The sequence below is a fragment of the Papio anubis genome, chromosome 1 (assembly GCF_008728515.1).
Source record: "Papio anubis isolate 15944 chromosome 1, Panubis1.0, whole genome shotgun sequence".
Lineage (NCBI taxonomy): Eukaryota > Metazoa > Chordata > Mammalia > Primates > Cercopithecidae > Papio > Papio anubis.
The window spans coordinates 4,742,528-4,766,218 of NC_044976.1; the positions used below are offsets into that span (position 1 = coordinate 4,742,528).

General features: G+C 49.6%; 1 protein-coding gene across 22 annotated transcripts in view; it reads right to left on the reverse strand.

Annotated features, from left to right (window-relative positions):
• Nucleotides 1–23,691, reverse strand: part of NPHP4 (nephrocystin 4) — a 134,287-nt gene that overhangs the window by 31,777 nt on the left and 78,819 nt on the right. For 18 of the 22 annotated variants that reach the window (XR_002520789.2, XR_002520788.2, XR_002520791.2 and 15 more), the window contains 5 exons: nt 13,023–13,084; nt 11,289–11,396; nt 9,794–9,945; nt 9,175–9,366; nt 8,496–8,683 (listed from right to left, as the gene is read on the reverse strand). Coding sequence is in view for 17 of the 22 variants with exons in the window: in XM_003891021.4 (XP_003891070.1) it covers nt 8,496–8,683; nt 9,175–9,366; nt 9,794–9,945; nt 11,289–11,396; nt 13,023–13,084 (702 nt within the window). In the remaining 5 variants the exon portion in view is untranslated. The remainder of the gene's footprint in view (nt 1–8,495; nt 8,684–9,174; nt 9,367–9,793; nt 9,946–11,288; nt 11,397–13,022; nt 13,085–23,691) is intronic. The other 4 variants (XM_009180901.4, XM_021935420.2, XM_009180666.4 and 1 more) reach the window with 2 other exon arrangements.

Consider the following 23,691-nt stretch of genomic DNA (forward strand, 5'->3'; position numbering starts at 1 on the left):
ACGCGCACTGTTGACATTAAGTCAACAGTTAACATCAGCAGTGTCATTGGGAAAATGCATTCTATACGTTGTTAGGCAAAATAAATAAGTAAATACATGATGAGAAACCATGATTTTCCGTGTAAGAGAGATACAAATAATATAAGGAAATTTATGAGAAAAATTCTAAATCTGACTTAGGAAGATCAACATGAACTCACGTTTCAACATTCCCCCAGCTTTTCCCGGCAAAAGGCTTTGAAGCAAGAAGACTCAGAATCAAAGCACCTCATATCCTTTTTCTTTTTTTTTTTTTTTTGAGACGGAGTGTCGCTCTATTGCCCAGGCTGGAGTGCAGTGGTACGATCTCGGCTCACTGCAAACTCTGCCTCCAGGGTTCACGCCATTCTCCTGTCTCAGCCTCCCAAGTAGCTGGGACTACAGGCGTCCACCAAAACGCCCAGCTAATTTTTTTGTATTTTTAGTAGAGACGGGGTTTCACCGTGTTAGCCAGGATGGTCTTGATCTCCTGACCTTGTGATCCACCCGCCTCAGCCTCCCAAAGTGCTGGGATTACAGGCGTGAGCTACCACGTCCGGCCAGCACCCCATATCCTGATCTCCGAAACGTCATGTCCATTCAGACGGACCAAGCTCCACAGAGAAATGGGCCCTGGCTGGCGGCAGGGAGAACACAAGATAAGCCTGGAACCGACACTGCTCCAGAAAGCAGGAGGCGCTCAAAGGCCAATCAGAGTGGGTGAAAGGCCGGAAGGGCTCCTGGAATAATAATGAGTGCAATCTGGCCCATCGATGAAGATGCAGGAGGCCACAGCCACACTCCAAAGACAAAGGAAAACAGCCAGATACCTAATGCTGGGATCGCCACTACTGGGCTAACTATTCCACCGACTTCTCACTCTGAAAACCGGCAATTAAAGGGAAAGAATTAAACCTTTGTCTTTTTGGCGCACATATCTTTTTGGAGCACGTATCTGTAGTTCATCCCCTGTCAGTAGGGAAAGTTCTTTTTTAACAAAGAATGTGAGCTAATAAAGGCAGAGCAGACCAAATGATAGAATTAGACAAACTACCATTTCGAAAACACCAATTAAATAACTGACGCAAGCAAAGCTCGGCCCAGGCTGTTACAACAAGAGGTGGGAGGTTGCTGGGGACCAGATATTTCCACGAAGAAAAAAAATGGCCCAAGGAATTCTTCAGTCAGTTCAAAGGGAAAAACTCTCTTTCTACAGGAGAAACCTGGGGGTGGGCATCTTAACCAAGCGACCAAATCGGCGTCGTAACAATGAGATGGTCTGGCACTCGCGCCTCCTGAGGTGGTGGGCTGTGAAGCACACAGCACTGACAATGAAGTGTTCATGCTGAGATCCAGAATCAAACTGAGCTTTCGGCCCTCGCTCCCAGCGTTCAAGAACTACAGGGATAAAGCAACAAGTTCAACAACAGGAAGAAGCAACCAGATAAGCACGGAACACGGGACGTTCTGCAAGACAGCTCACTTGGTCTCTCTCGAAAGCCAGTGTCACTGGAAAAGAATGCAGGCGACTACCAGATTAAAGCGATAATCAAAAATACAATACAGGAACCTGGGCTGGATCCCAGATCAAATAAACATACATGGGGGACAAATGGGGAAATGGTACTATGAAATTTGTATTATCTTAAATGTGATACTAGAATTGCACATATATAAAAGGGTACCCTTATTTTTAAGAGATGCACGTTGCTTATTTAGAGGTAGAGTGTTACCATGCATGTCTACAACTTACTTTCAAATAATTCAAGATAAACAGTTAAGCAACATTCCAAAATATGGCACGGTTTCTGCAGGTGGGGACATAGGGGATTAGGGATCTCGCAGAGGGCCCGGGAAAGAGGAGATCCACTAAGCAAGACATGGCGAGGCCATGCTAGGTGGCCCGGAGCAGGACTGGAGGCTGGTCTGATGGAGATGCCTCTCGGCTGGGAGAGACCAGGGAGGGGAAATGGACTGGCGTCCTTCAGAAGAACAGATACTCTTGGCTGATCCAAAATTCAGTGACTTCAGCTCTCACACGGAAGAGGGCCCCACGAGACAAAAACACCAAGAGAAACATGTTAGGAAGCAAAAGGCCAGGACAGGAGCAAAGAAAGCAAAAAGGGTCGAAGGCACCAAGCCCAGGGCCGAGGAGGGAACCAACGCACGCGGGGGAGACCATGCCCTCAGCAGAGCCTCCCGAAAGGTGCAGGAGGAAGAGGTGATGAGAAGAAAGGCCACTCACAGCTCCGAACACCCAAAAACGGAGCAAACCACTCTCGGGAGCCCTGGGCTCCTCCAGGCCCACGGGCGTGGCTGCAGGAAGCTTCAGTTCAGGAGGACCAGTGTGCAGGGCCTTGGCACGCCCCCCAACGGCTTTGCCAGGAAGACAGCCCCGCCTCAGATGCCACTCTCTTAGTGGATCTTCCTCCCGATCAGGACGAGGCAAAGGCCTGGGAAGCTGGAACCAAGGCGTTCTCCCATCTACCCTCATTCACTCAGACACCCGAGTCTCTGGCAATGTCAAATTTTGGATTCTGAGAGCATAATTTTCCTTAGGACAACGATTCAGGGGCTGGGAATTGGCTTGTCTAAATTTGGTGGGTAAGGGGCCAGTGCTTTAAAATCCTACATGTCCTATTAACTCTGGTGACGGGCTATGGAAAGAATGCCTATCAATTCAAACACACACATGCATACACACACACACACACACAGACAACACACTAGAAAATGGGCAGGGGGGGACCTGAACACATGCCTCATGAACGACGATACCCCCGAGGCCAGCAGGCCTGTGAAAGACACTCAGTATCATCAGGGAAGCTCCGACCACCAGATGCCTCCACATCAGGATGGTTCAAAGAAACAAAGAAAACCAGTGATCACCATGTGACTGGCGAGGGCATGGCGCCGTCTGGGCTGCTGGGCTCCCGCTGATGGATGTGGAAGCTGGCACAGCACGAGGGAAACCTGCCTGGCAGATCCATTAAACCTAACAACAGGTGCTGCTCCACAACCCAGCCGTTCACTCCCAGGCACATCTCCAACACGACCGCCCGCGCGCACCAAAAGCACACTCGCAGCAGCATTACGCAAAAGAGCCAAAAACTAGAACCCATTCCATTGCCTATTTGAATGGAGAAGTATCACAGAATCACCAGACACTGGGTTTCTCTACAGCCAGGAAAATGGAAATGCTACTGCTATAGACACAACAGGGACCTCACAGACAAGAGGCCAGCAAAAGAAGTGGGATTCAAAACAGAACATAAAACATGATCCCACCGAAGTCCAAAAAAGCGGGCAAAATTGATCTACGGTGGCGGAATTCAGAAGGGTGGTTCCCTTGGGGGAGGTGAAGGACTGGGGTGAGGGAGGCCTCTGCATCCTGTTCCAGAGCCCCTTCCGGGCTGGGAGGTGGTTACGCAGATGTGTTCACTTGGTAAAATTTGTACCTTTTATAAAAATTAGCTCAAAATGGATCACAGACCTAAATGTGAACCACAAAACTATACAACTCCTAGGAGATAACACAGAACAAAATCTAGGTGACCTCAGAGATGGCTTTTCAGATACAACCCATGCACAATCCATGAGAGAAATAACTAATGAGCTGGACTTCATTAAAATGAAAAACTTCACTCTGCCAAACATCCTGGTAAGAGAATAAAAAGACAAGCCATAGATCGGGAAAAAAATGTGCAGAATACGTATCTGATAATGGACTTGCATCCAAAATGTATACAGATGCCCGTTCAGGCATCTGAGCAGAAATCTCAGGGAGGAAGACGCACAGAAGGCAAATACGCACGAGAAGATGTTCCACATCGTATGTCACTAGAGAACTGCAAATTACAACAGCAAGACACCACTGTACGGCCTGCTAGAGCAGCTAAAATCCCAACCACTGACAAGACCAAATGCTGGTGAGGATACGGAGCACCAGAACCCTCATTCACTGCTGGTGGGAACGCAAAAAGGCCCAGCCACTTTGGAAGACAGTATGGTGATTCCTAACAAAACTAAACATACTCTCACCACATGATCCAGCAACCACACTCCTTGGTATTTACCTGTGAGTTGAAACATTATGTACACACAAAACCCCGTACACAAATGTTTCTAACAGCTTTATTCAAAATTGCCAAAAACTGTAAACAACCAAGATGCCCTTCAAGAGGTGAATGGAAAAATAGGCTGTGGCACGTACGTGCAATGAAGTGTCATTCAGCAATCCAAGAAATGACTGAGCGAGATATAAAAAGCCACGGAGGAACTTTAAATGCACAGTGCTGGAAGAAACCAGTTTTGAAAAGCTGCGAACTACACCAGTTGTATGACGTTCTGGAAGAGGCAACATGGAAACAGTCAAAAGAACAGCAGTGCCCGGGGAGGAGGGGAGGGCTGAATAGGTGGAGCGCAGGGGGGTGGAGGGCGATGAAGCTATTCCGTATGATCCATCATGGTGGATCCACGATGTCATGTATTTGTCAAAAATCACAGACTGTATAATGCAAAATGAACTTTAGCATAAACTATGAGTTTAGTTCATAATACTTTTTAATACTGGTTCATCAATTGTAACAAATGTGTCACACAGCAGGTATGGTGGCTCACATCTGACATCTCAGCACTTTGGGAGGCTGAGGCAGGAGGATCACTTGAGCCAAGGAGTTCAACACCAGCCTGGCCAACATGGCAAAACCCCATCTCTATAAAAACTACAAAAAAGCATTAGTTGGGCATGGTGGTGCATGCCTGTGGTCCCAGCTACGTGGGGGCTGAGGTGGGAGGATTGTTTGAGCCCAGGAGGTAGGGGTTGCAGTGAGCCATGATTGTGCCACTGGACTCCGGCCTGGGTGACAGAGTAAGATCCCGTCTCAAAAAAAAAAGAAAAAGAAACCTGAAAAAAGAACGTGTCACACCAACGCAAAATGTTAATAATAGGGGAAACTCTTGGAGGGGGAGGTCCTATGGGAACTCTCTGTACCAGCTACTCAATTTTTCTGTAAACCTAAAACCGATCTAAAAACATAAAATTATTAATTTTTTAAAATAATAGAACCATGCACTGGCAATCTGTGCTCTTTACCATATGCATGTTATATAGTTCAACAACAACAACAAATACCTTTTAAGTGAGGCTTATGAGAGGCTCAGTCCTGAACTGATGCAACTCCCAAGGCCCTAGGGAACCGTGCCCGTCCAGGGAGAACCCTCCCGCAAGCTGCGGCTGCTGAAGGAAGCCCAGACCTGCCCAGGCAGAGACTCAGCTACGTAAGAAATGGAAATCAGTCGGGTGGGGTTTTTTTGGACTTCAACTTAAGAATTTTGGACTTTGAATTTTAATTCATAATGACAAGAAAATCTGATTTTGGAGTTTCATTTCTTTGGACTTCAACCTGCAAGGAAATTTAATTTGGGGACTTTAATTCCTCTCTGGGAAATTCATCATGGAAAGGGGTTTATATTCAAGTCAGGAGCATCTCTAAGTGGTTGGCCTTTTTTATTGAACGATCTCAATGTTATCATTTAACTTCACTGCAGAGCCTCTGATGAGCTGTGCTGGATGAAATGACTGGATGGAATTTGGAATGGGAAACAGAGTAGGGAATGAGTCTTCAGCAGTGGGTACAGAGGAGCCTTGAGAGCAATGCATTAATCCAATCCATTTTACAGCCTTCTGGGGACATCAGTTGGACTGCCTACCGAAGGCCTCAGGAGAATTGAAAAAGGAAAGGTGGTTGGCTTAGTTGAAGTGATTCAGGAAGATTGGAACCGCCCTGGTGGTGACCAGCCCCCTCCCCGCAAAGACAAAGGCCACACCCCTGGTTTAGTAATGATGAAGGCCAATGAGTTGAGAAAACCAAACCCCGGAAATGTTGCAGGAGCACAGAAATGTTGTAGGAGCAAGCCCTTCCCTGGCTTCACACCACCATGCAAAGGAGCCTCCTGTGGCCTCTCTCTGCCCAGCCCCCGTGCCTCTCAGGGCGAGAGCAGCTCAACTGACTGGGGATGGGGAACAGACTAACCGAGCTAACTAACTAGGCTGCTCACTCCTCCTCCCCACTCTCTTCTTTTCAGATCTGCCCACAGGAGAGAATGCAACAGTCCGAGATGTGCTTCCAGGCATGCAGAGAGGCGAGGGCTCACCCCAGGTGCAAAGCCCGCTGCTGTCTGGCCAACTTCCACCTGCATCAAAGGCTATCCACATTGGTGGCTGGCACCAGTGGGCACGGCTGGCTCTCAGACCAACCAAGTCCTACACCCTCTTTATCATGAATAAATGCATGATCAAGATAGTGATATTTTCATCTCCGCCATCTGCCTCTCTTGACTGACTGTGCCCATGGACAAGAAACAAGAAGCATGCCCTGTTGTACCTGGTGACCCTGGTGCCCAACTGTTTGGCTGACCTGTTCTATTGTTTTGTCTTCTGAGCATTTACACTCATCAAATTTTTTTCCTTCTACTTTTATTGGGTTTGTTCTGTCTTTTCTCCCCCCAAACTTCTTAAGTTGAACAATTAAAACAATATCTGAAAGTGTACCTTTCTTCTTCACCAACACAGGCATTTAAAACTGTAAATTCCCCTGTATTTACAATTTTACTTGCATCTCCTAAGTTTTGATATGCAATATTATTTTGTCATTCAGTTTTAAATAATTAGGCATTTCTATTTGAGGTCTTCATTGACCCATGGAATAATTAGAAGTATGTTTTAAAATTAAAAAAAAAAAGTAGTTCAGAGTGGTTGTAGGGGAGGGAGTGACTGACTTCTGATCTTGTGGAATTATGACCAGAGAAAGTTATAAAATTAGATTTTATACCAATTCTCTCAGTATAGGGGATGCCTACTTGGTGAGCTAAAAATAAATATATGAATGATGATCCGTTTTTCTAAGTTTCAAAGTATGCTTTAAAATAATGCATATTCTCTAAATGGGGTATACAGGTTTTCTCAGATCACCTTTTTAAACTGTATTTTATAATATCCTTATTAATTTATTTCTGTTTGATCATCAATCTACTGAGAAGTATGTCTAGATCTCCCATGATTGTGGGGTTTTGCCGATTTCTCCTTATAAGTCCATCAAGTTCTCCTTTTTATCTTGAAGTTACGTATGTTAGAAGTTCGCGGATTCAGAACTGTTTCTTTTCCTAGTGAATTACTTTCTTGGTTATTGTTTAACAGCCCCCTCGATCCCTAGCGCTGCATTTGTTTTGTGTCTCTGTTGTCAGGTGCCATTGTTAGCCTACTTCCATTTGAGGTCAGTACTTCAACATCACTCTTCCCACCTGCCACCTTCTACCTCGAGAGGCAGCAGTGTTTGAGACCCCAGCTGGGTCCCTTATGAGCTGTGTCACTAACCAAGACGGGGAAACTGACCATCAATAAAAATACCAACATGTCAGGCGTGTTTCTATTCAATGTAGCTTCAATTTATTAGTTTACAATGATACCTGAAGAAAAAAAAAGTCATTGGTCCCCATCCTTGAAGGATGCCAGGGAATCATGTAATTACTTCAGAAATTGGCAAATAAAGGGAAGAATCAAGTATTATCCAGCCTTTCCTATACAAACCGCATCTCAATGTAAGCAAAAAGTTGATGTCGGGAAGTTTCTGGTTTTGGAAGCATCCCAGCTAACGAACAAGGGAGGTGTTCTAGAAACAGAACGTCACCACTGCACAAAATGACACAGCAGTGGGCATAATGGCTGCTGGTGCAACATAAAAAGAAGTAAGCAGACGCCAAGGGCGCAGCAGAGGTGAAGGAGGTGGCACAAACATCACCCGCTACAAAGAATTCTTGCCAAAACCAAAAACAAAACCAAGCGTCTAATCACGCATCTGGATCTAACTCCCAATTGACAGGTAAAGAGGGGACAGAACAACACCTTTATGTTACCACCAGGATGCAAAAACAAAATCCAGACTGTGAGGTGGATGCTCTACAGTACAACGTGGCTTCTTCAATACATAAAAAAGAAACAACAGAAACAGGCACGGTGACAGCAACTGCAGACAGAGACTGAAGAGTCACACTGCTCCACGACCAGTATGGACCTTATTTCTGGACAAACTTAAAAAAATGTTATGAGGTTACTAGCAAAATTGTAACATTGGCTAGATACTTGATGATATTAGGAGTTACTATTTTAGGTGGGAAATACCAATTATGTTTTTCAATAAGAATTCTTAATTTTTTAGATATACATAAGGAAATATTCATACATGAAATTATGTAATGTCTGGGATTTGCTTCAAAACAACCCTGGCTTGGGGGAGGACGCTGGGTTGGGAGGTAGCTAAGAGCTGCTGGGGCTGAGTGTTTGCTGCACTGGTTCACCGTGTTATTCTAATGTTGTATATGTTTTAAACTTTTCATAGTACCACTTTTATAACATTGACAATTTACACACACAACTCAGTACAGAATGTCTCACCTTTGCCACGCACATGAGTACTCACCAGCATCAAAGGTGCCGTCTCTGCTCACAGGCACGAGGATGTGGGTCAGGGCACCAGAGCCGGGCTGGCCAGCCTCATCCAGCTGGACCAGCTGCAGTCGTGGCGTTGTTGCGGGTGGGAAGCGGTAGAACTGGAAGGTGAAATACACAGTCTTTGGCCATGACGTTCCTCGGCAGTCCTGGGCCACTCTGAATCCAAAAACAGCTCTGGGTTAATCGAGTATCCATGGCACAGAACCTGAGGGGTCTGATGTGCATTCGCATAAGGGGATGGTCCAGGCACCTTAGTTGCTGGGGCAACAGTAAAGAGGCTGCCACGGTCACCAACGGAACCGCTTTGCTGTGCTCTCAGCAAGCCAGCCAGACAGCAGCACTCTTGAGTATAAGGACACTCCCGGCTAGAGAAGCTGCCTTCGGAGCTACACTAAGATCTAAGACCTGGACAACACACCATCCACAATTTAATGAAGGACCACAAAAGATGGGGCAAAGCAGCTTTCACAGCATTTAGCATGCCATGGGTGGGTCCTAGCCAAGATAAGATAAAAACAGATGGCACTCCCGAGTCTACTAAGACCCGAGCACAGACAGTTCTGCCAGGTCAGAATCTCAGCAAAGTTTCTCTTCAACACAGGAAATGTGAAAGCCAGATGAGTAACTCAGAATATTCAAGCATTTACCTGCTAAAGGCAAGAAACTGTAGCACCATCTCGTTGCTTTGTAGACAATCCGATTCCTCCTTCTGAAGGTTAAACGTCATGGGGTCTGTAGGGTTGATGGCCTCAGCTGGCTGTTTATTGGCATCCAGAATCTCGGGAAAGCCGGAGGACTGCAGGAGCACCATGGAGGCTCTCGAGGGCTGCCCTGCAGAGCTGAGACACAGAGACTCCTCAGGCAGCCTCCCGGGAAAGGGGGACCCATTGATGCACCACCCTGTGGAACGCCTGGTGTTCACAAGGTCCAAAAGTCTGACGACACAGCACGTGCCTGGTTCCATCCCACCCGGAGCCACACCTCACCTCCTGGTCTGTGTTCCCGCAACACCACCACCTCACCTCCGGGTCTGTGCTCCCGAACAACACCTCACCTCCTGGTCTGTGTTCCCGCAACAATAACACCTCACCTCCGGGTCTGTGTTCCCGCGACAACACCACCTCACCTCCTGGTCTGTGTTCCCGCAACAACAACACCTCACCTCCTGGTCTGTGTTCCCGCAACAACACCACCTCACCTCCTGGTCTGTGTTCCCGCAACAACAACACCTCACCTCCTGGTCTGTGTTCCCGAACAACACCTCACCTCCTGGTCTGTGTTCCTGCAACAATAGGTGCATGCAAAGGCGTGAACGGCAGCTCCTGTAACTGTTCAGCGATGGAAGTTTCCGGGACCAGGCAGGTCTGGCTCAGGTCAGCTTCCAGGTGGGAGATACCGCCCTCCAACGGGAACTCCTGCTGAACAAAACAAGGGCTTTCGAGTGAGGCCACCAAGGACCCCAACTCCTAACAACCAACGGTGCCCAGATCTAAGGGGATTCATCGATGAATTGCCTCTGGAGGGTTGCCAGCTCTAGCAAATAAAAATACAGAAGGTTCAATTACACTTGAATTTCAGGTAAACAACAAATAATTTTAGTATAAGTATGTTCCCTGCAATATTTGGGATATACTTATACCAAAAAATTATTTGTTGTTTACCTGAAGTCCAAATTTAACTGGGCATCCTATATTTCATGTGGCAACCCAATTTGTGAGTTGAGAAGCAGTGAGGAAGGAATCCTAATTTTATGAGCAGGTCAGGACTGTGGGAGACATCTGACACCTGAGATGGGAAATTCACATCAAAATATGTTTATAGAATAGAAAGATGAAGCTTCCTCAACACTCCAAGATAAATCGTGGCACCGAGCCCCTGGCTGGTGTGTGTGGACAGTCTTTTGTCCTCACAGCCCCTGAACCTTCCTGTCATTCACTCGTATTCCACCTCTACTCCCCTCCAAGGCCGAGGCAGGCCTCTCAGCGAGGAGCTGGCTTGGGAGTTGGGAATGTGCTCTCTCAAGCTTCATTCCCAGGCTTTCTGTTCCAGTCCAGAGGAAACCAGATCACCCTCACACCATGTCTCAGGCACCAGTAATAAAAAGCTAGGCAAGCTCTTCACAAACAGACGAGCCCCAGAGATGCTGTAGATAAGGCAGCAGAGACTCATGGTGCTAGGAGTGTTTTCAAACAAGGAATTAAAAGAAACTATTTTTCCTCAACATAACTCCAGTTAAGACCAGAGATGCGGTTTGTGGGTGAACCAGCTGACTTTGGAAACCAAACTCCACAGGAATTCCCCAGGGCTGGTGGCAACGCGGGCCAATCTTAGCCAGGAGTGCACCCTGAAAACAGGATGGGGGGGGCTCCACTCACCTCCTTTAGCTGCTGACAGCAAGGAGGGTCCCGGGGTGCTGGGTGCCTGTCTCAGCCTCTGTCTACAGATCCAGCCACGCCTTCCTTTTACTTTCATGTACAGACCTAGGGGCAGCTCAGCTTTGTTTTCGTGGATAGATCACAATCTGAATCAAGTGCCGTGGCATGAAGAACTCACGGGCCACATTCTTCTTTGGTCTCCAAGACAGAATGGTGGCAACTGTCTGAGGCCTCAGAGTAAGCAATAACCCCCGCCCAACCCACATCCCAGGGAACCCGCAAGGTCTCTGCCACCTAACTGAGGACCAGCACAGCACAAACCCGAAGTGAGGAGCTGTGGAGCCACTCCTTGGTGGAAGGTGAGGCGGGAGGTGGGCAGCACTTACTGCCTGAGTCAGGGAGGCCCGAGAGCCATGGGGTAGCTGTGAAGTAGGCCTGGCCACGCAGTGCTGAGTCGGGGACCGCGGGGAGGCCGCCAGCTGGGAAATCGACAACTGGAAGGAAAGAAAGCACAGGTGAGGGGCTCAGAAACTTGCCAGTCCATCCACAAAGCTCCCAGCATGCACTAGCCACACGGGGGAACGGGGCAGCCCTGGATTCAGCCACGGAAGGGAGTGATGGCTGCAGCCTCCCGACCAGGGCAGCTCTGAAACCTGGCACCGCTTCTCAAGTTCCTTTATTTAATGACAGAGAGGTGATTCCATGATCTACCCCAGATCATAATATTTGAATAAGAATATTATTAACAAGGAAAACAAGCAAGAAAGGAGAAAGCATCTCCAGCTACAGGGGCAGCCTGGCCTGTGCCTCTCTGTCCCTTGCCAGCACTGGACTGAGCACCTCCAAGGTCTTGCCAATTCTAGCCGCCTGCACTCCTATCGAACAAACCTCCCTGTTAAGGCAATGACCACCTTGATGCCAAGGGCTGGGGGCCCAGGCACTACTGAAGACACGGATCTCAAACCTGGACTCTAACTCCAGTACACACAGCCAGCATCCGAGACATTCACTGTCAGCAATGATGGCTGGCCCACACCAGGTGCTGGCAGAGAGGCCCCAATGTATGAAGAGGCACTGAGGAACGAATGGGGGGCGGGGTGCATGAAGCACCCCAGAGGACCCTAGCAGCATCTTCAGGGAGCAGAGGAGATCTTTGGGGCCTGCTCAGCTTCCCTCAGACCCCACAAGGTATTGTGACCACTCAGGGTCACATAGAAACTGCTCCAGGGAAAATGCCAGGTTGGGCCAGCAGGGAAGCCCAGGAGGCCGTCCACAGACTTGTGCCTTTAGGTGAATCCAGTATTTTTCATTCGTGATCCGGTTTCCCACTGTAGATGACACACTAAAGCTGCTTCCTGGAGACAGCCTTGGATACTGAATTAGTCAACTTTTCTAGAAAGTCAATTTTGAGGGTAATGCTGGCAGACAAAGTCATCAGCAGGAACAAGCCACATCTGACCTCACTCGAACTCACACAGCCAAGGCCAGCCTGGAGCCACAGGTGAGCGCCACGGGTGTCTCAGGACTCCAGAATGGCAGCCAAGCAGGAGCTCAGCTCAGACCGCTGGCGGGCAACTGCCCAGCAGGAAGGAGCCTCTCCTCCCACCCAGGAAGTTCCAGCGCCACAGGGATCTGCGCCGTCGGACATGCAGCTGCCAGCAGCTCGTGGTTCTCAGAGCAGTGCCAGTCTCCACCAGCATTTGTGCCTGGCGGGTGCCCTGGACACCAATAGCTGCCAGGCACCGCTCCTGGTGGAGTTAGTCCGGGAGAGCAAAGAAGGTGAGGACCACACCTCGGTGTCTCTCAGAAAAAGCGAAGGCCATCCAGTCCTGAAAGAGCTGCCACCATGAGATATAACTGCCAGGGAGATGTGGCGATGCCCTATACAGCAACATAGGGGTTGCGAGCAGCAGCTCCACTAAAAGCCCGCACTGGGAGTCAGAACATCAGGGACAGGCTGCACAGACAGGGCAGGAGGGGACACCCCGCCGCCACCAGCAATCCTCCCCAGCCACACAGAAGCACGCAGGGAGCAACTGTGCTTAAGCGGAGACAGAGGGTTTTCTTGCAAGTAATTGACTCTGGAATTCTAAAGGAGGCCGTGGGGGGCCTGGACTTACCCCTGGTCCCACAGGCGAGTCCTGCAGGGCAGCAAGACCTCGAGGTGCTGGCGCTGGCGGGCCTAGGAGGAAGCACAGTGGGGTAAGAGAGGGAATGTGTCAGCCTGTGTGGGGGGCGGTGGGCCCCTGGACCCCCAGGCAGTCAGGTCTCCACAGGCCTCACCACCTTGTCTGTAACGGGGCGGCCGCTGGTTACTGCCCAGGATCAACAGCAGCGACAGTGCCACCCAAAAGCGTCGCTGTCTCTCTAGAGCCTTGGCATGCACCGGCAGCCAGGAGAGGGGGTGCAGCCGGCCTCGTCCTCGCGGTATGCATCCCTTTATCTTCCTAGGCCAGGAGGTCTCACAGCACGGAGTGCCTGGCGCTCCCTAATGCGCTTCTCCTCACCTGTCATCTTTGCATCTTCCCTGCCCGGAAGAGCTGGAGTCTGAGGCTGCCCTGGTCTTGCAGCTCCCTGACTCAGGCTGTCTTGTTAACTGAGAAGCTCCTGAGCAGGAGCTGCCAACCTGGCTCGCAGCCTCGCAAACGCCCACTAAGCACAAGCTGTCCTCCAGGTCCTGCTGAGGATTCTCCATGCGGGCCCGGTAACACTGGGAGGCCCACCTGGGGAGGCAAGGCCAGCCCTTCATGTGGTCCCCCTGGAGCCAGGGACTGAGAACAGCCTTTGCCCTTTATGAGGCCATGGCTGCCTCCCAAGCATCCAGGGGCTGCCCACAGAGCCAGCAGCCTCATCTCAGGGCCACCTGTACCTGCCCAGCCCCGCCTCACCCTAGCTGGCATTTGTGCTGCTTCTGCAACCCCTCCCCAGGCCACATGGACACCTCATGGCCCAGCAGCCCCAGGGCACTCAGTCCCTGCACCTCAGCAGGAGGAAGCACCAGCATCACTGGAGTCTCTGAAACCCACCAGGCTTCTTATGGTATTTCACATACACCGCCATCTGCCTTTGCCTGCCATGACACCACCAAGCCAGACCCTAAGCCCATCTTGACGGGGCCACCTCTGCCCACTCAGAGGCCAGGGTGGGAGCCCCGTGCACTGAGTCATCTGCCTGCCTGGCTTCCCTGAGGCCCACAGCCCAGACTCCAGCCCATATCCTGTCCCTGCCTGGCTCATGACAGCCTCCTTCACGGTGACAGGACTCTCCACTGCAGCAGACACCACCACTCCCCATTGGACTTCCAGGATAACCCAGACCTCCGGAGAAATCAGGCTCCCCCATGGCCCTGTCCCACCTCCCGTCACCCCCATGTGGCCCACATGTTGGGCCCAGCAGCTCGCCTTCCCTCCCTCTCCTGTGGCCTCTGCTGCCATGAAGGTCGGGCAAACGAATCTCCTGTATGTCCTGGAATCCTGAATTCCTGCAGCTCACAGCACGGGCCGGCACCCACGGGACCTACGGACCAAGCACACGGCACAGAGGCCTGTGACGTCAAACGCTGGGCGCTCTGGATAGAGACTGCCCAGTCACTTCCTGTTCCGCTCTGAATCCCAACAAAACAAAAACAAGGAAAACGCTGTTGACCAAGGAGAAACAAACCCAGAAAGCACCGCCCTAACACCAGAGCTGCGCGACCATCGAGCCAATCCCCGCATGCCTCTCCCAGCAGCTCTCAGAACCCATCCAAGGAGGTGCTTCCCTATCTGCGGGATCTGGTGGAGACTCTGCTAAGGGCCTGTGGGTGGGTGGAAGGCAGTGGGGGCAAGGCCAGAGGGAGCCCTCAACCCTCAGAGGATCCAACTGCCCAGCCCGGCGGGCACAGCTCCCAGTCCAACCACCTCCTGGGCAGTGCCTACTTGGCCCGCCCAGCTCCTCTGTAACCAGCCACAGTAACATGGCTCCAAGGAGCGCAAAGACTCTGGTTAGAGGAACCTGCCCTTCTATAAATGAGCTCACACACCCAGAGGGAGTTAGCAAATGATCTAGCAAGCTCTGCTTCCCCAGGAAATACCATCTCACTAAAAGCAAAACGCAGATGAGGGTTCTGCGGGGACCCAGCTGTCCTCAAAGCCGGTGCCTCTCCCCAGATTCTCTGAGTGCCTCTTACAGTCCATTTCAGAGCTCCGTGCAGCAACCCCCTGCCCACCTCCTCCCAGAAACAGCCTGAAAGATGAGACAGCAGAGCGGCAAGTGCAGTTCCACTCTGCTCCTCCGTAAATGCGAACTCGGAAAACTCCGCAGGCTGATTTTGATAATGAGGACAAACTGCCGGAAATGGCTCCATTATCTTCAGCAGAGACAGCGGGCACTCAGGGGCCAGCTCTCTGCGCCTGTGTGTGTCCTCTCGGGGAGGAAAACCTGGATGAAAAGTTAAACCTTCCAAGCACATCCGAACTTCTCGCATGCACTTTATTTCCCCATCGTCTCAAATTTGCACACAGTGTGGAAAGTTTTTTCAAGTAACTCTTTATATAATGACTTATGCAAATTTTTCTTTCAAGAGAGTAAACCGACCTAAAAGGCCATTTAAAAAGGCCATTAAAGGTGGCCATTTAAAAAGATACCTGGTGGGAAGCCCAGAGCCCCAGGGCCCAAAACACAGATCCATCCAGTGAAGCACAGCAGGAAGAGATACACCAAGGCCACGAAATAACTCAGTTTCGAATCTCTTTGTTTTAATGTTCCATGTGGTTATGGGTTAAGGTGCTTCCCAAACTATACTCTCAGTCCTGCCCAGAGGACAGCATGGCCGCCAGGGAGCACCCGCTGTACTCCAGGGCCCAGGAGTCTCCAAAAACCACGGTGGAGTCTGGGAAGCCTGACTTCCGCCACATAACAGGACTCAGCTGACAAGCATCTGGGTCAGCAAGTGAACCGGGAGCAGCATGCGTGTGCACAGGACACAGGAAGGAGCAGCTGCGGTGAGCAGACGGACGCGCACAAGGCTGTCTGGGGCAGCGCTGCGACAACAGCAAAACATCATCAGACACACCCAGGTGCTCCTGCAAATGGAAGCTACCTCAGCAGAACCTGGCAGATCCTGCGTGGGGCAGGGGAGCAACGGGATAGGAGGAGGCCGGCCAGTGTGTGTGGACCTGGGAAGGCAGCCGGGGCAAGTTAAAAAGTGACTAGAGGCCGGGCACGGTGGCTCACGCCTATAATCCCGGCACTTGAGAGGCCGAGGCAGGCGGATCACGAGGTCAGGAGATCAAGACCACCCGGGCTAACACAGTGAAACCCCGTCTCTACTAAAAATACAAAAAATTAGCCAGGCGTGGTGGCGGACGCCTGTAGTCCCAGCTACTTGGGAGGCTGAGGCAGGAGAATGGCGTGAACCCAGGAGGCGGAGCTTGCAGTGAGCCAAGATCACGCCACTGCACTCCGGCCTACGTGACAGCCAGACTCCGCCTCAAAAACAATAAAATAAAAAACAAACAAACAAACAAAAGTGACTAGAGCAGGTTAATTTGCATAGCCATGAAGGAGGGGCCCTCCCACACCAGTGCCTAGGACGGTAACAAGGCAGGAGTCTCTCCAAACCACAGCACTCCAGATCAGGGACACCTGCCTGACAACAAGCCGATTTGCTGTGCTCCCCCAACCCCCGCAACAAGCCTCTGTCCCCAAGGGTCTTTGTTTCTAGACAGCTTACGTAAATGTCTCCTTTTTGGTTTTAAAATCTCTCCTTTCCTCCAAGCCCCCGGAGGCACCTACAGTCTGACCCTGCACACACAGCCCAGGCTACAACACCCTGCTAGCCCCAAAGCAACTTCACTGTGGAGAGTCCGTGCCCGTGGCTCATTTCAGGTTGACAATATTAGAGAGAAAAATGAAAGAAACCCACAGTGTATGTGGGTGTGCTGGCAAATTTGTGGTAACCACGCCCATTAGACATGCTAGGAAACGTATCTGTACATTACCCATAAAACTTAAAAGTAAATTAAAATTTAGTTTAACAGTCATTATAAGACACACCTGTAGGTCCCTGACGGAGCCTGAAGTAGTAACACAGCACAGAATGGAAAGCTGAGACCTCCACGGCAAGCAGCACCATCAGGTGCCTCTCCCAACACGGAGCCCCTCCGTTCACACCCCTGTGGCAGAGGCCTGGGCTCCCTCGCTGGGAGGGGGAATCAGTGTCTGGCTGAGCCACCACAGGACCTTGGTTTCAGGGAAATAACCTGGTGTTAAGAAGAAGAGCACAGAGCCTGGCCAACATGGTGAAGCCCTGTCTCTACTAAAAATACAAAAATTAGCCAGACATGGTGGCGCATGCCTGTAATCCTAGCTACTCGGGAGGCTGAGGCAGAAGAATTGTTTGAACCCAGGAGGCGGAGGTTGCCATGAGCAGAGATCACACCACTGTAGTCCAGTCTGGGCAAAAAGAGTGAGACTCTATCCAAAAAAAAAAAAAAAAAAAAAAAAAGCACAGAGACTCAGCTCTTCCTTGGCTGCTCCAAGAAGCTCGTGGCCAGCAGGGCCCTGAGACGGGGTCGCCAGCACACACCTCTGGCCCAGAGCCAGATCTGAGAAGAGCAGGAAGAGACTAGGTCACTGGTTTCCCGGGACACCAGAGCCAACTGCGATCCAGAAATGGTCCACATGGATTGCCAGAGACAAAGAAAAACTTAGACTTCCCACCGCAGCAGGTTTTGCCACCTCTCTGAAGATTCCTTTTCCCTGACGCTCTATCACTCTCCAGTCTCCACTTGCTGAAAACCTCAGTCAACAAAATCTCAAGTGTCTACTTTTCTGTCAATTTAGCTTCAAGAAACTCAAAAGCCCTGCACTCAACTACAGCACAGGCCTCAGGAGGCAAGGCAGGGCCTGCACTCCGACCCCAGCCCTGGGAGGGCCGCACGTCCCACCTGGTCACACAGAGCGTCTTCACACTGCCTCTGCACTCGCCTGGAGGGGGACCTGCAAGAGCACGCAACCCACACACATTCTACACGCAAGAGAGAGGGTCACGCCCTCCAGCCCACGGCTCTCAGCACTGTGGGTGAGTTGAACGGCAAAAGTTATATGGTGAAAAATAATGCTCACACATGCTCACAAGGACAAGATTCCTCAGAATTCCTCCTTCCTCCACCCCCAGGGAGATAATTCTATACATAAGGCAGAGAACACAAAAGAACATTGTTACCCAGAGTAATAATACCACTAAAATCACAGCCCAAAACAGAGGAAGGAGCTTTCCAGCCAAGCCCATGGCCACCAGGCATGCAGCTCCCCACAAAGGAAGCGCACTGGGCTTCACTTCTTCATCACCCATGCGGGCCAGGAGACGAACAGGGATGGGGCTGGGGCAGAAGGCGGCCTCCCCACCAGCAACCCTCTCTCACCTCCCGCGTCACCTCACCAGACGGATTAAAAGTACTGACTACCAGCTAGACATGGTAGCTCGTGCCTGTAATCCCAGCACTTTGGGAGGCCAAGGCAGGACTGTTTGAGTCCAGAAATTCGAGATTAGCCTGAGCAACATGGCAAAATCTCATCTATACAAAAAAAAAAAAGCTTGGTGTGGTGGCATGCATCTGTGGTCCCAGCTACATGGCAGGCAGAGGTGGGAGGATCGCTTGGGCCTGGAAGGTAGAAGCCGCAGTGAGCCGTGACTACGCCACTGCACTCCAGCCTGGGCAACAGACTGAGATCTTCTCTCAAGAAAATAAAAAGTACTGATACACGAAGGGGTCCCGGAGCTGCCGGGCTGCAGTGGCCATGTCCTGACCTAGGGTTTCACTGAGCAGCTATCTATCCCCTCAAGCCACATAACTTTTCAATATGCATGCAGTGTTGCCAATTAAAAAGTGAAAATAGAAGCAAGGGGAAAGGAAGGATGTGTTTTGACCGCCTTTACTTTCCCATGTCCAAGGATTCATTTTCCAACAAACATTTTATCAGACGCCTGCACTATGACAGGACCATAGAAAGAAATGAAGATAAGGAAACAGCTCAGTGGAGGACGGGGCTGTGGTCTTCATTGAGATGTCTTCCTAGGCTGAAGGGAGAACGGGCCTCTCGAGACATCAGGACACATGCATGGAGGTCAACGTGTCCTTTCTGGAAACGTGAACAGAGTCGTGAACGGGTTCCCCGCAGCACCAGTCCCCTGTGGCCCGACTGCCCCAGCAGGAGCCAGGTGGACCCCCCGCTCCGCCCTGAAACGCACCTGTCCTCCTGGGCCTGGCTGTGCTGCCAGCCTGCCACTGAGCAAACTGGGGTCAGCAGAGGGCTGGATGAGGGGTCTTAACAGAGGAAAATGCTCATTTCACTGAGCAACTGCCCAGCTGAGCAAAGCTGCCTGCCTTTAACTATGGGGTCAGCAATTCCGTGGGAGAGAGAAGTCCTGAGGGAGGAGGGAGGGGGGGCAGCAAGAAGAGGCTGTTGCTTAGCAACTCATGGCAGCTGGCGGAAGGCAGGGATGGGCCAGGCCTTGGGCCTTGGGCCTTGCGGGTAGAGTGTGGCCCTGCTAGGAACAGGGGTAAAGAGATGGCCCTGAAAGGCAGGGGAAAAGGAAGGACCATCGCTAGTAAAGATGCAGTCTCTGGGGTTTCAAGAAGGGTTGCAAAAAGCAGCTTCCTATCATCAGGCCGTGAAAATAAAGGATGAGTCAGTATCCAGTGGTACTCTAGACAGTAAGAATTAACACAGCAGACCCACCTGAAAGGTCTTTATTCCTAACTATCTGTAGGTAAAAATTCATTCTTCCTAAGAGTTTGAAAACAGGAGTCGGAAAACGAGCAAAACCGAAGCAGAGATCAAGGGACAACTGGATGATGAGTGAGCACAGGACTCTGTGCTGCAGGAATCCAGATCGCAGGCAGCCCAGGAACAGGGGGCGTTCGTGACTCGCCAGAGTCCTGAGCTGGGGTCACCTCCAGGATCAGTTTCAGAAGCGTCACCTCCCTTGTCAAAGCCTTGCTCTGACCCACTCTCCCACTCATTCTCCAGCAAAATGCACCCTTCCCACCTGCACGCAAACTTCCATTCCTTGGTTAGAGGGTGGCCAAAAAGCTGTTCCGAGGCCTTAGACTCTCCCCCATCACCATGTAATTGACTGAAGCACCCTGACCCAGGGCAAGGGAACCGCTATCTGTAGGAGAGGATGTTCCAGACCAGTTAGCAGCACAGCAGGCACCATCGGGGCAGGAATCTAACTCCACGTGCCCTGGGAAACACCACAATTACATGTTTGCAATGATCCCTTCTACATGGCTGTTTTCAAATCTATTAAGCAAACAAACCAAAATTCTGACACCACCAGAAGAAAGTTCAAAAGCAAAATATGGGTCAGGGAAATTCCAAGTTACCAAAAAATAAAGACTGGGTGCCCTCTAGTGGCTCAATGCACACTCTTCCATGGTAAGAGATGAATGAACCTTTGCTCCCTTGCAATGTTACAGAGAAAATAAAAAGGATTATTCATAACCGAGAGCCAAAGTACCTCACTTAAAGTGACAGCCGCATATCATTAAGATCTCCAAAGGAACCATATAAGTTGGTGAAATACTGAAGTATGAAAAGTTTCCATCGTAAGTTAAACACTAGTGGATATTTGAAAGTCTCTTACACTGGGTTTTGAGAGGCAATGTCTTCCGATGCTTGGAATCTGGGCTGAAGGTAATCATTTAATGTGGCATGAATGCAGCCATAAATCCAAATTAAATAAACCCAGTGAAATCAGGGTCCATCCATGTAGATTTGCTGGTCCCCAAACAGCGACTGAGAAGTAGATTATGCTGCTACAGCTCATTTGCACCACCGTTCAACTCCTGGGCCTTCCAATAACCAAGGCACACTCCTCTCTGCCAAGGATATGACAGTAAATCTTCTGGGAGGAACTCAAAGCATTGTTCCCAACAGCTCTGTATCTTAAGAAGTCAAGCTAGGCTGGGTGTGGTGGCTCATGCCTGTAATCCCAGCACTCTGGGGCCAAGGTGGGTGGATCACCTGAGGTCGGGAGTTCAAGAGCAGCCTGGCCAACATGGCAAAACCCCATCTCTACTAAAAGCACAGCAGGCTTCTAGAAGGACAGGCTGCTTCTCACCTGTCTTTGTCCTTCTCAAACAAAAGAAAGAGTGGGAAAGAGTGGCAGGAACTACTCAAGTCTATGCATTCGCTGACAGCAAATGCAAAGCTGGGATCGGGAGACCAGGAGCCCCAACCCAGGGGCAGCCACGATCTGCCAGTTTCACCCACCCTGAATCCATACTCTCTTCTGGTGGTTTTCCTTTAGGGAATCACCCTCCCAGCCCTTAACCATACAGTCAGGGGTGGACCCAACCCCGGTACCAAGAAGGGTGTGTGACCAAGACCAACTGTCCCCACCCCCATCCCCATCAGGGGTTACACGGTAAAGACAGGAGGACTCCCACTGGAACAACTGAGTCAATCAGGGCCTTTCTGTTGGGATTCCTAAGCCCAGGATTACCTGGGAGCTCCTGGGCTCACCGTGTGGAGAAGCTCTACCTGGAAAGAAGCCAACACTGAAGAAAGGAGAGCTTAAAGGGGAGGGGTAGGGGCATGGGGGAGAGAGATGAACAGATGGAGTCTTAATGGTATCCTTTGAGTGCTGGGATCCAGCCATGCCTAACATCAGCTCTACCTCTAGGCTTTTCTGACACATGAGCCAATACATTCTCTTTTGTTGAAGCTATTTTGAGTCAGGTTTCTATCCCTTGTATATTAAAGGGTTTTGGTTAATTCATTCACTCTACAAATATGTACTGAATGTTTTACTGTGGGCCAGGACTCATCAGGCAATGTACAGATGAATGAAACAGTCCCCACCGTGAGCTGCTTCAATGATAAGACTCTCCAGTGTGGAGCAAATAAATGCACCAACTATCTGCACCTCTGTACCTTCCAGGCATAAGATGAGTCAGTTCCCAGTCCCCTTGTGACTTGGGAGGCCACGTGGCTACTTCTAACCAGGGAGAGGGAGAAGAGACATGTGCCGTTTCTGGGCCAGAGCCGTAACTGATGGTACAAGATCCGCCCAAGGCCTCCCTTTCCTGCTGGCGCAACCCAACAATATTCAAGACGGCGAACACCCTCTGGGACCAGGATGAGCGGAGCCACCACCAACTGCAATGCGCACACAGCGAGGGTGAGAAATAAACCTTTTTATTTTAAGCTACTGAGATCTGGAGATTATTTGTTACCATAGCAAATTTGACTAATACCCTCTAAGAACAGTGGCAGGGAAGGAAGGAATCAGACAATACACAAGGATATAAAATAAAAGGTGGTATCTGCAAAGGGCTGCGGGATGCTGAAAACAAAGCTCTGCCATGGACAAGAGCCCTCTGCAGGGCTTTACAGATGAGTACAGCTTTCCGTAAGAGAGGGCGAGGAAAGTTTAACACGTGCCTTTTTAAATGCGGGAATATTTAAAGACATTTTCAAGTTGTAGGTAAAAAGGAAATAAAAATGGAACTCAACAATGTAGGAAACAACACTCCGAATCAAAACCTATGAAATGGGGAAAACATGTACTTAGAAGAAAATTGCAGAATCTTAAATGATTTTATTACTAAACATGATGAGAAAATAAGCTAAGAATTCCACTTTTTCAAAGTGGGTGAAGTTAATAAAGATAAAATATAGAATTAAATTAACATTAAAGAAAAATTAATAACTTAAAAACAAGAGAACCAATAAGTAAAAGTAACAGCTGATTCTTTGAAGAGACTAATGAAATATACAAACCTCTCACAAGCCTGACCGAAAAAGGAAGAGTCCTCCCAAGATAGAAAGCAAAGGAAGGAATCTAATCACAGGCGCATACTGAATGTTTAAATTAGTTACAAACTTTATCCCAGCATCCTTGTAAATTAAAGGAAATTGGCCATTTGTTTTAGAGGATGTGTATCCCAAAAGTTAACACAAGATGAGGTGGAAAACATAAATAGATCAATACCCATGAAAAGAGATGTAATTGGTTGTCCAAAATCCCTTCAATGGTTTCAGAGAGTTTTATCAGACCTTCAAGAAACAGGTCTTGCCTTTTGTTTAAACCATTTTAAAGCCCAGAAAAAGATGGACAGCTTCCTCCTGATTATGACATGACAAGAAAAAGCTACAGATCAGGGGTCTGCAAACTATGTCCACAGGTTGATTCAGCTCACAATCTGTGTGTGTCAATAAAGTTTTATTAGAACACAGCCACATTCATTCATTAACATATGACCTATATATACCAGCAGAGATGAGTAGCCGTGACGGAGACCATCTGGCCCACAAAACCTAAAACATTTACTGTTTGGACTTTACAGAAAAAGTTTGCTGACCTCTTCTATAATTGGGCCTCGATTATAGAAACAGAAATCCCAAACACGAGTTAATCACATCAAGATGGACATAACTGTAAAAACTCCCCACAAGTCATTCTCTCTTTTTTAATACTTTTTTTGAACAGTTTTTTAGCTTCTCAGCAGTACTGAGCAGAAGGTACAGAGTGTTCCCACAGTGCCCTGTCCCCACACACAGCTCCCCTCACTAACATCCCACAGCAGACAGCATGTGATTCTTCTTGCTACCTAACGTTTTGGTAGTTTGTTGTCTGTTTTTACAGCTCCACTGGGACAGGAGCCTAACCAAGTACCTGGCACAACACAGACTCTCCGCAAGTCTTTGCTGAATGGAGTGGGGGTAGGAGAAAAGGAGAACCACCTGAACAAGCCCTATCTGAGTCAACATGCCCTAAAGTGCTTGCAGAATGGC